The 12540-nt window shown below is 41.4% G+C and overlaps 1 protein-coding gene across 11 annotated transcripts in view; it reads left to right on the top strand.

Moving 5' to 3' along the window:
• Positions 1 to 12540, top strand: part of kcnab2a (potassium voltage-gated channel subfamily A regulatory beta subunit 2a) — a 268478-nt gene that overhangs the window by 217797 nt on the left and 38141 nt on the right. For all 11 annotated transcript variants that reach the window (XM_072586348.1, XM_072586346.1, XM_072586347.1 and 8 more), the window contains 3 exons: positions 3025 to 3069; positions 5031 to 5075; positions 9298 to 9341. In XM_072586348.1, coding sequence (XP_072442449.1) covers positions 3025 to 3069; positions 5031 to 5075; positions 9298 to 9341 — 134 coding nt within the window. The remainder of the gene's footprint in view (positions 1 to 3024; positions 3070 to 5030; positions 5076 to 9297; positions 9342 to 12540) is intronic.

Below are 12540 nucleotides of genomic sequence, written 5' to 3'. Positions count from 1 at the left end.
TGAAAGGGTTCAGCAAAGACTTACAATGATGTTGCCAAGGTTGGAGGGTTTGAGCTATGGGGAGAGGCTGAATAGACTGAGGCTATCCCCTGTAGAGTTGGAGGCTGAAGGGTGATCTTACAGAGAATTATAAAATCATGAGGGGCATGGATAGGGTAAATAGATAAGGTCTTTTCACCAGGCTGGAGGAGTCTAAAACTAGAGGATATAGTTTAAGATGAGAGGGGAAGAATTTAAAAAGGACAAGGGGCAACTTTTTAACGTAGAGGGTGGTGCATGTATGCAATAAGCTGCCAGCGGAAATGGTGGAGGGTAATACAATTTGAATATTTAAAAGGCATCTGGATGGGTATATGAATAAGAAAGGTTTAGAGGGATGTGGGCCAAATGCTGGCAAATGGGACTAGATTTATTTAGGATATGTGGTTAGCATGGTCGAGTTGGACCCAAAGGTCTGTTTCCATGCTGTACGTCTCTATGACACTATAATTATCATATTTGATCAATTTAAAATAAAAGCAGCGAAGATATGAAAATTTAGAAAGTTGATTTTCCTGTTTTACTTATTATACAGCATTAACAAGACAAAAACCGGTTGCAGCATTCACCTGACCATGATATTAAAGAATACATTGATGTTGTATGCAGTCTGTCTATTTAGATGGGGATGTGTGCCAATAAGCATTTAAGTAAAATCAAATCTGCATTTGTTAATGCAACATAAATCAAGTCTGATTATTTTGTACTGACTTTCTTCACGTGACTATTTGAACCATAAGTTTTGAATTTATTCCATTCATTTATAACATCATTTATAACTAAAAATGGTTTGGCCTCAGGTGCAGTGATAATTGGCCCCCACCAACTACAACCATCTTGCTTTGTGCTAGAATTGACTGAACAGTGGAGACTTCGCTGCACAATAGGGCACAAAAATTCTTCCCCCAATCCTGATGGCTGATCTTGGGACTTTGGTTTTCAGAGGCTACTTTTCAGGTTCTCACTAAGTGATGCAGTCATTTTCTCTCTGTCCTTTTTAATTCTAGCAATATGTTTGTGTGGTCATCTGTAAGGTGACAGTCATTCTTCAATTCCGTAGTTGATCAGATGAACCCAGGTCAGGATTTTGTTTTAGAATTATCTCTTTTAAGCCTTTTTGGTTTTTCTGTCATCTTCCTGTGTAAAGCGAAAAGGAGAGATGGATGCTCTCTGTTTGCAGTTTCTAGACATTTCTGTGCTGCCCTGGCACTTAAAGCTTTTTAACACTCTGCAGCTCAACCTATTGAAGGACTGTTGTCACTTAGAAGTTTCTTATCTCAAAATATCCTTGGTGCTGCTGAACTGAAATTCTCCCTCCCATTGATTCAGAAAACAGCATTACACAGCTGAGCAATGTACAGCAATTAATATTCAAGTTGCAAAACTCTCCCATTTTGTCAGTTATATTAGTCCTACTTCCCTTTCAGTTTATAGTTCCAAAAAAGAATGTATGTGGTATCTTACAGATTTGACTTGAATTTGGAAATAACTAATTGCATCAGTGATTACTCGTTTTTGTAGCTCCTAGTTAGTCAAATGATCTTTATTGTCAGGTTTGAAACTTCAGACTTATTTAACTCTGCTGTCTATCTGCACATTGGTTGCAGGTGTTTGGTATCAAGGATCACACAACACCAGGTTATAGTCCAACAAGTTTATTTGGAAGCACTAGCTTTCGGAGCGCTGCTCCTTCATCAGGTGGCTTTGGAGTATAAGATCATAAGACATGGAATTTATAGCAAAAGTTTACAGTGTGATGTAACTGAAATTATATTTTGAAAAATACCTGGATTGTTTAAGTCTCTTATCTTTTAGAATGAACATGTTGGTTTCAATTCTTTCATATGTAAATCACAAAACTTTTTAAAGTTACATTCTCAAGTGAACTTTAACAATTGGTGTTATGTCGGCCCAGATAATGCATTTAAGGTGTGAGGTGTCTGTGCCACAATATTCAGATCGATTCTTATCTAAAAAACGGATTTACAGAATCTTACATGGATTCATGCAGTTTTTGAGCAAAATAAAATATAATCTGCAAGTTTGTATACCCAGTCCAACACCGGCATCTCCGAATCATAGTATGATAGAGGTTGGGTGGTCACCTGGGGCTATGGGCAAGAGAGAGATAAGGATGCAGTGACGGTGGTGGGTGAAATAGGAAGGCTGCAGAGGACTAGGGCAATGTAGGGAAACAGGGAGCTACAAGAGGCAGTGAGCATTCCAATCCCCTCACATCCCCTCTGACCCCCTTGTGGACTCTGTCTATCTCTTGTCCCCCATTAAATTATTATATGGTGTTAGACTTACTTTTAGTGTTGAGAATATAGCTTCCACATTTACACAAACCTTAAATACATAATGTGCTGAGTTTATCATGGCTATGTGCGCAGTATGGGCAAGGCATTTTTATCAATTAGAACACCTTGTTTGGGATTCAGGTTGACATGACAAACGGTGTCACTTGTCCACTTGCATAAAATTAAATACAATTAATATTCAGTAAATATTATGAAGCAAAGTATTGTCTGATGATAAGTAAAGGTATTATGATCTTGCATGTATGTTAGAATCTCTGCATTGTGGAAGCATGCCTTTCCGCCCATCGCGTTTGCACCAAGCCTCTGAGGAGCATCCACCTAGATGCATACCCTTACACCACCCTTATCGTATCCCTATAACTGTGCATTTTCCACGGCTGGTCCACCCAGCCTGCACACCCCTGAACACTATGGGCAATTTAGCATGGTCAATCCACCTAACCTACACACCTTTGGACTGTGTGTGGAAACTGGAACATCCAGAGGAAACCCACGCAGACACAGGGAGAATGTCTGTATTCAGTTTGCACAATTACCTGAGGGTGGAATCGAGCATGGGTCCCTGGCACCGTGAGGCAGCAGCACCAATCACTGAGTCACTATGCAATAATTTAATGTTTTCTGTAAAATATTTTTAACCTTGTGTTTATTTCCTGTTCCTCAGGGCAGAAATTGTATTAGGAAGTATCATTAAGAAAAAAGGATGGAGGTAATTTTAACTTTTCAGTTTGAAATTCTGAGTTTATTTGTCCAAAATGATGTTTCATCTTAGTCGTTAAGGCCTAATGAAATTATATCACATTTTTTGGCATAAATGTTTGAAGCTTAGAAATATAATATTTTGATAGTTGACATTGGAAAAGGCAGAACAAATGTGACAATAGTTACCTCATTGCAAGAGTGCATGTAACAACTTTTCCCCTACTCCAATATATTGTTTGCAATTGGGAAAAAATGCATAATTAACTGAGTTGATTGGCTGTCAAATGCTAAATGTGTTTCTCGACATATTTGAGATTAAATTTAGGAAGATCAATGAATGTGTGTTTTACTTGAAAGATTTACACTTCATGTGGTAGATTTTTAGTCATTCAGAGCAGGTGTCAACCATTTCCCCAAAATAATCCAACGAATAGAAAAAGGAATTGCCTTGCAGTGGCCTCATGGACCTTTCTGGGATTGTTTGTATTAGCAGAGACCTAGAAGCACACGGCTCACTGACTTCACAACCACACTATATGCAGGAAGGTACAAAATTGAAATGACTTGCAACAAAAAAATTTATGATAAGCATTTTTCATGAAAAACGCCCAAATGAGCTTCTAACAACTTCCTCTGCGTCATTTTAGCAAGTTAATATCTGAGCTAAAAGAGCATTTGATACTTAAATTCTTTGATTCGAGTACCAAACAACATCTCCACCCTCTGATAGAAAAAGTTGATGCATTTAGAGATAGACAGCACAGACGCAGACACTTTGATCCAACTGGTCCATGCCAACCAAATATCCTAACCTAATTTAGGCCCATTTGCCAACACTTGGCCCATACCCTTCCAGGTGCCTTTTAAATGTTGTAATTGTACCAGCCTCCATCACTTCCTCTGGCAGCTTATTCCATACACGTACCACCCTCTGCGTGGAAAAAGTTGCCACTTATGTCCTTTTTTAAATTTTCCCCTCTCACCTTAAACCTCTGCCCTCTAGTTCTGGATTCCCCTACCCCAGAGAAAAGACCTTGTCTATTTATCCTATCCATGCCCCTCATGATTTTAGAAAGCTCTATAAGGTCACCCCTCAGCCTCCCACTCTCCAGGGAAAACAGCCCCAACCTCTCCCTATGGTTCAAAACCTCCAACCCTGGCAACACCGTTGTCCTTTCAAGTTTCACAACATCCTTCTAATAGGAGAGACACCAGAATTGCGCACACTATTCCAAAAGTGGCCTAATCAATGTCCTGTACAGACACAACAAGATTTCCCAATCCTATACTCAATGCTCTGACAAATAAAAAAAAGTTTAAGTAATGCCTTCTTCACTATCCGATATATCTGCAACTCACTTTCAAGAGCAATGAACCTGCTTTCTAAGGTCTCTTTGTTCAGCAACACTCCCCAGGATCTTCCATTAAGTATATAAGTCCTGCTCTGATTTGCCTTTCCAAAATGCAGCACTTCACATTTATCTAAATTAATCTCCATATACCACTCCTCAGCCCATTGGCCCTCCTGATCAGGTTCCCATTGTACTTTGAGGTAACCTTCTTCACTGTCCACTGCACCTCCAATTTTGATGTCATCTACAAACTTACTAACCATACCTCCTATGTTCTCATCCAAATCATTTTATGTAAATGTCAAAAAGTGGTGGACCCAGCACTGATCCTTGATGCACTCCACTGGTCACAGGCTTCCAATCTGAAAAACAACCCTCCATCACCACCCTATGTCTTCTACCTTTGAGCCAGTTCTGTACCCAAATGGCCAGTTCTCCCTATATTCCATAAAATTTGTTTATTTTCCAAAACTGAACCGAACATTTATTTTGAGGGTGAGTTGGAGAATAAATTAATATTGTTAACTTGTTAGCCTTGTAGTACTGTTTATAAAACGTAGAAAGTTGAATTGACCAATTAACTTTTATTAATGCATGTCCTGTTTTCTCTTTACAGACGGTCCAGCCTTGTCATTACTACTAAAATCTTCTGGGGTGGAAAGTATGTAATCCAATATTTAACTACAATTAGTTTTTTTATTACAGAAATGTAATTAATATATTCCAGTTTTCTTGGTTGGTAAAGACTAACTACAAACACCGACAAATGGGACTACTTCAGGTTAGGATAACTGGTCAGCAGGGAAAAGTTGGATTGAAGGGTCTGTTTCCATGTTTTATGACTTGAATGACCTTTGAGGCATGCAGGACTGGTAGGGCACCTCAGATGTACTGATTTAACTAATCTTTATAAAGAGTTGTGAAACTTAAAAGGGTTCAGAAAAGATTTACAAGGATGTTGCCAGGGTTGGAGGATTTGAGCTATTGGGAGAAGTTGAATAGACTAGGGCTGTTTTCCCTGCAACGTCGGAGGCTGAGGGGTGACATTATAGAGATTTATAAAATCATGAGGGGCATGGATAGGATAAATAGACAGAGTCTTTTCCCTGGGGTTGGGGAGTCCCAAAGACATAGATTTAAGGTGAGAGGGGAAAAATATAAAAGAAACCTAAGAGGCAACTTTTTCAGTCACTGGGTGGTACGTGTATGGAATGAGCTGCCAGAGGATGTGGTGGAGGCTAGTACAATTGCAACATTTACAAGGCATCTGGGTGGGTATATGAATGGGAAGGGTTTGGAGGGATATGGGCCGGGTGCTGGCAGGTGGGACTAGATTGGGTTGGGATATCTGGTCAGCATGGACGAGTTGAACTGAAGGGTCTGTTTCTGTGCTGTACATCTCTATGACTCTATGAACTGCAATTTGGCACAAAGACAGAGAAGAAGTGCTGCATCTTAGAAAGACAAATCAGGGCAGGACTTAGACACTTAATGGTAAGGTCCTGGGGATTGTTGCTGAAAAGAGACCTTGGAGCGGAGGTTCATTGTTCTTTGAAAGCGGAGTCGCAGGTAGGTAGGATAGTGAGAAAGGCGTCTGGTATGCTTTCCTTTATTGAATATAGTAGTTGGGAGGTCATGTTGCGGATATACAGGACATTAGTTAGGCCACTTCTGGAATAGTGTGTGCAGTTCTGGTCTTCCTCCTATCAGAAGGATGTTGTGAAACTTGAAAGGTTCAGTAAAGGTTTACAAGGGTGTTGTCAGGGTTGGAGGGTTTGAGCCATATGGAGAGGCGGAATAGGCTGGGGCTATTTTCCCTGAAGCATTGTAGGCTGAGGGGTAACCTTGCAGAGGTTTATAAAATCATGAGGGGCATGGATAGGATAAATAGACAAAGTCTATTCCCTGTAGTGAGAAAGTTGAGAACTAGAAGGCATGATTTTAGGGTGAGAGGGGAAAAATTTAAAAGGGACCTAAGGGGCAACTTTTTCATGCAGAGGGTGGTGCGTGTATGGAATGAGATGCCAGAGGAAGTGGTGGAGGCTGGTACAATAACAACATTTAAAAGATGTCTGGATGCATACATGAATAGGAAGGGTTTAGAGGGATATGAACCAAGTGCTGTCAAATGGGACTAGATTAATTTAGGATATCTGGTCGGCATGGATGGGTTGAACTGAAGTGTCTGTGTCCGTGTTGTGCATCTCTATGACTCAAACAGTTGGATAGACAAAGGAGTAGATTACGGTCAGTCTAGGAGAATGAATGGCTGCTAATGGGAATTATTGGTGGCTACCTATGGGTAGTGTTTAATAGCAGACTATGTGTTAACAAGACCTGATGTTTGGGGGCTGGGGCATGGACATGGGGGAACGTGCCTCCAGCCCTAAAATTGTTGAACTCGATATCAAGTCCAGAAGCCTGCAGAGTTCCCAAGCAGGAAATGAACTGCTGCTCTTCCAGCTTGCGCTTAGCTTTACTGGAGCACTGCAGCAAGCCTGACACAGAGAACAAGATGGTGTCTTGAAGTGGCAGTCACAAGAAGTTCTGTCTTTTTTGCAGACAGAACATAGGCTTTTTTGTGAAGTGGTAACTCAGTCTACACTTTTTTTTTCCCCTGATGTAGAGGAGACCACATTGTGAGTAATGAATATGGTAGACTAGATAGATTGAAGTCAGGTAAAGCACTGCTTCACCAGGAAGGTATGTTTGGGCCCTTGGATACTCCTGGGAGGAAGGAAGTAAATGGGCAGGTGTTGCATCTTCTGCAGTTGCACGGGAAGGTGCCATGGGGCTGTGGGGGAGTGTTGGGAGTGGAAGAGAGTAGATCAGGGTGTCCCAGAGGAAACAGTAAATACAAGGACGTAATCATTGTAGAACATGCTACAATTTTGCAAAACGTCTTTTTAATTGATAGAATATTGTAGGGACCAAACCTGTGATTTCAGCATGAGCAATCTACGAATATGCATTGAAAAAATGTAAGGGTAATTTTATCTTGATTTTTAACTAATCAACTGCTGCCGACCAACATTCCCTCTAATTTTCTTGCCAGGTGCCTGGGCCTCCTAGGCTTGTGTCCGACAGTGACTTCCAGAACTGGAAGTCAATGCTGTGATTGGCATGTAATCATATATCGCGGAGTAACTGTGCTGGAGCTGCTGGAGAATATTGTGTGCAATTCTGGTCTCCTTCCTATCGGAAGGATGTTGTGAAACTTGAAAGGGTTCAGAAAAGATTTACAAACATGTTGTAAGGGTTGGAGGATTTGAGCTATAGGGAGAGGTTGAATAGGCTGTTTTCCCTGGAGCGTCGGAGGCTAACGGGTGACCTTATAGAGGTTTACAAAAACATTAAGAGCATGGATAGATTAAATAGACAAGGTCTTTTCCCTGGGGTGGGGGAATCCAGAACAAGAGGGCATAGGTTTAGGGTGAGAGGGGAAATATATAAAAGAGACCTAAGGGGCAACTTTTTCACGCAGAGTGTGGTACATGTATGGAATCAGCTGCCAGAGGAAGTGGTGGAGGCTAATACAATTGCACATTTAAAAGGCATCTGGATGGGTATATGAATAGGAAAAGTTGGAAGGGATATTGACTGGGTGCTGGCAGGTGGGACCATATTGGGTTGGGATATCTGGTCGGCATGGACGCATTGGACCAAAGGGTCTGTTTGCATGCTGTACATCTCTATGACACCATGACTGAATATCAGTACTTACAATCATTTTAATTGAGCATTGCAAGGAGAGATCTGCCTACGTAATAAGACCAAAGCAAAACTCTGGAGTATACAGAAACATTAAGATAACGTTTAATACTATTAGCATCCTCTTACCAATATTCCAATCTTCCTTCATACACAGCAAATAGACACAAAGGGGACATTTGTTTTATGTTAATGTGTTAAGATCTCCTTCATCCTGCCAGGGAATAAACAATCAGTCTTGCTGTCTGTCTTATCAGTTCTATTTTTCATTGTCTCCTCCCAGAGCCACCTTAGAATGTTTTAATTAACATAGCCTCCTGTTTACATAGATGCCTAAAGAAATTCTACTGATGCTAGTCTCTAGGTTGCTTCTCATGTGGGAGATATCATTTATCCATTTCAGTCTAAAATCTATTTTTCCCCCTAACAGTACCAAAATTCAAGCTAATATTACTTCAGTCGTTTCCACTTCAAAGCAGTTGTAGAAATGTTCAGAATTCTACAAGGATGTAATTTATCTATTGCAGAGTTTCACTATCTATCACTTTTAGGAAGAAAACTAAAGAGTGAGAAATGGTACAGTTGTGTACATCTGAGTAATGCAGAATGGAGTATAGAAAAGTCTTAGTTTAATATTGTGGAGGGAAGTATTGTTATTGTGTGATAAATGATATTCATTTCAAAACAGATTATTACAATTTGTTGATTCTAGAATACAACAGTGATTACATTTGGAGGTGCTAGGTCATGAAGTGCTTTGGGATGTTTTTAGGCCTTGAAAGGCACTATGCAATAGCACGTCTCTTTCTGGTTCCATAATTTGCTCAAGTGTACAACAGATGGACATCACCATCCATCTGAATAATTTTTAGTCTTCATTCCTATAATAGAATGATGACGCTTTCATTACAATTCTGCCTAAGATCAGGTACCTCAGAACAGACCAGAACCCAAACATGGGACTGATCTGTGTGACTCAAGATAGCAGAGGTTCTAAAGATCCAAACGAAAAATGCTTCTGAACACAGGACTACCATTTCTACAGCCCTGCCTTAGCGAAATTCTACATGCATCAATTATATAATTTACTTGGTAAACTGGATTAACCAAACTTATTACTGAAAATTAACCCTTGAATAATGTCACATTTCTCATTTGTGTTTCTCTTGCAGGGCAGAAACTGAGCGAGGGCTGTCCCGAAAGCACATTATAGAAGGTAGGACACTACATTAGTACAAAAATTCACTTATATCAAAGATTATTTACTTCCTTTGTTAAAGTATGAAATCTTCATTTGATGTGAACATATTCAGAATCTTTATGATACTTCACTAACAGTACTCGCTACTTTGTTGATACAGTAATAAATCAAATTTTGAATTTTCGTTAAAAAGAAGGCAACATGTTCCTGATGAGAAAGAAAGTGAATGGAGTCAGCCTTAGGAAGGATGAAAATAAGAACTTACCTTGAGTGCAGGCAAAGATAACAAATTTAAAGTTGCAAAAGGCTAAATAAATTATGCTGCCTTTTCTTCAGCCTTATCCTCCAACCCTGGCAACATCCTTGTAAATCTTTTCTGAACCCTTTCAAGTTTCACAACATTTGTCCGATAGGAAGAAGACCAGAATTGCACGCAGTATTCCAACAGTGGCCTAACCAATGTCCTGTACAGCCGCAACATGACCACCCAACGCCTGTACTCAATACTCTGACCAATAAAGGAAAGCATACTGAACGCCGACTTCATTATCCTATCTACCTGCGACTCCACTTTCAAGGAGCTATGAACCTGCACTCCAAGGTCTCTTTGTTCAGCAACGCTCCCTAGGACTTTACCATTAAGTGTATAAGTCCTGCTAAGATTTGCTTTCCCAAAGTGCAGCACATCTCATTTATCTGAATTAAACTCTATCTGGCACTTGTCAGCCCATTGTCCCATCTGGTCAAGATCCTGTTGTAATCTTAGGTAACCCTCTTCGCTGTCCACTACACCTCCAATTTTGGTGTCATCTGCAAACTTACTAACTGTACCTCTTATGCTCGCATCCAAGAGGATTTGAGCTATAGTGAGAAGCTGAACAGGCTGGGGCTGTTTTCACTGCAGCGTCGGAGGCTAAGGGGTGACCTTATAGGGGTTTACAAAATTATGAGGGGCATGGATAGGGTAAATAGGCAAAGTCTTTTCCCTGGGGTCGGGGAGTCCAGACCTAGAGGGCATAGGTTTAGGGTGAGAGGGCAAGGACATAAAAGAGACCTCAGGGGCAACTTTTTCACACAGATGGTGGTACCTGTATGGAATGGGCTGCCAGAGGAAGTGGTGGAGGCTGGTACAATTGCAACATTTAAGAGGCATTTGGATGGATATATGAATAGGAAGGGTTTGGAGGGATATGGACTGGGTGCTGGCAGGTGGGACTAGATTGGGTTGGGATATCTGGTCGGCATGGATGGATTGGACCAAAGGGTCTGTTTCCATGCTGTACATCTGTATGATTCTGTTACTGCAAATGATGCTGTGATTTTGAAGAAACCATTCAGTGTGCAAGGCCCACCATTCTATTAGAGTGGTGCTGGAAAAGCACAGCAGGTCAGGCAGCATCTGAGAAGCAAGAAAGTCGACATTTTGGGCAAAAGCCCTTCATCAGGAATCCTTCATCCTGATGAAGGGCTTTTGCCCAAAACATCAATTTTCCTGATCCTCAGACGCTGCCTGACCTGCTGTGCTTTTCCAGCACCACTCTAGTCTTAAGACCATAAGACATAGGAGTGGAAGTAAGGCCATTCGGCCCATCGAGTCCACTCCGCCATTCAATCATGGCTGATGCGCATTTCAGCTCCACTTGCCAGCATTCTCCCCGTAGCCCTTAATTCCTCTAGACAACAAGAACCTATCAATCTCGGCCTTGAAGACATTTAGCGTCCCGGCTTCCACTGCACTCCGTGGCAATGAATTCCACAGGCCCACCACTCTCTGGCTGAAGAAATGTCTCCGCATTTCTGTTCTGAAATGACCCTCTCTAATTCTAAGGCTGTGTCCACGGGTCCTAGTCTCCTCGCCTAACAGAAACAATTTTCTAGCATCCACCTTTTTAAAGCCATGTATTATTTTCTACGTCTATATTAGATCTCCCCTTAATCTTCTAAACTCCAACGAATACAATCCCAGTATCCTCAGCCGTTCCTCATATGCGAGACCTATCATTCCAGGGATCATCTGTGTGAATCTCCGCTGGACACGTTCCTGAGGTGTGGGGACCAAAACTGGACACAGTACTCCAAATGGGGCCTAACCAGAGCTTTATAAAGTCTTAGTAGTACATCTCTGCTTTTATATTCCAACCCTCTTGAGATAAGAGACAACATTGCATTCGCTTTCTTAATCACAGACTCAACCTGCATGTTTACCTTTAGAGAATCCTCGACTAGCACTCCCAGATCCCTTTGTGCTTTGGCTTTATTAATTTTCTCACCATTTAGAAAGTAGTCCATGCTTTTATTCTTTTTGCCAAAGTGCAAGACCTCGCACTTGCTCACGTTAAATTCCATCAGCCATTTCCTGGACCACTCTCCCAACCTGTCTAGATCCTTCTGTAGCCTCCCCACTTCCTCAGTACTACCTGCCTGTCCACCTAACTTCGTATCATCGGCAAACTTCTCTAGAATGCCCCCGGTTCCCTCATCCAAATCATTAATATATAATGCGAACAGCTGTGGCCCCAGCACCGAACCCTGCGGGACACCGCTCATCACCGGCTGCCATTCTGAAAAAGAACCTTTTATCCCAACTCTCTGCCTTCTGTTAGATAGCCAATCCTCAATCCATCCCAGCAGCTCACCTCAAACACCATGGGCCCTCACCTTGCTCAGCAGCCTCCCGTGTGGCACCTTATCAAAGGCCTTTTGAAAGTCCAGATAGACCACATCCACTGGGTTTCCCTGGTCTAACCTACTTGTTACCTCTTCAAAAAATTCCAACAGGTTTGTCAGGCATGACCTCCCTTTACTAAATCCATGTTGACTTGTTCTAATCAGACTCTGCTCTTCCAAGAATTTAGAAACCTCATCCTTAATGATGGATTCTAGAATTTTACCAACAACCGAGGTTAAGCTGATTGGCCTATAATTTTCCATCTTTTGCCTTGATCCTTTCTTGAACAAGGGGGTTACTACAGCCATCTTCCAATCATCCGGGACCTTTCCTGACTCCAGTGACTCTTGAAAGATCTCAACCAATGCCTCTGCTATTTCCTCAGCAACCTCTCTCAGAACTCTAGGGTGTATCCCATCGGGGCCAGGAGATTTATCAATTTTAAGACTTTTTAACTTTTCTAGCACTATCTCTTTCGTAATGGCAACCATACTCAACTCAGCCCCGTGACACCCTTTAATTTTTGGGATATTACTCATGTCTTCC

This window comes from Chiloscyllium punctatum, chromosome 16 (assembly GCF_047496795.1).
Source record: "Chiloscyllium punctatum isolate Juve2018m chromosome 16, sChiPun1.3, whole genome shotgun sequence".
In the NCBI taxonomy this organism is placed as follows: Eukaryota; Metazoa; Chordata; class Chondrichthyes; order Orectolobiformes; family Hemiscylliidae; genus Chiloscyllium; species Chiloscyllium punctatum.
Note: the sequence above shows the minus strand (reverse complement) of the source record. Positions and strands in the feature narration are given on the sequence as shown.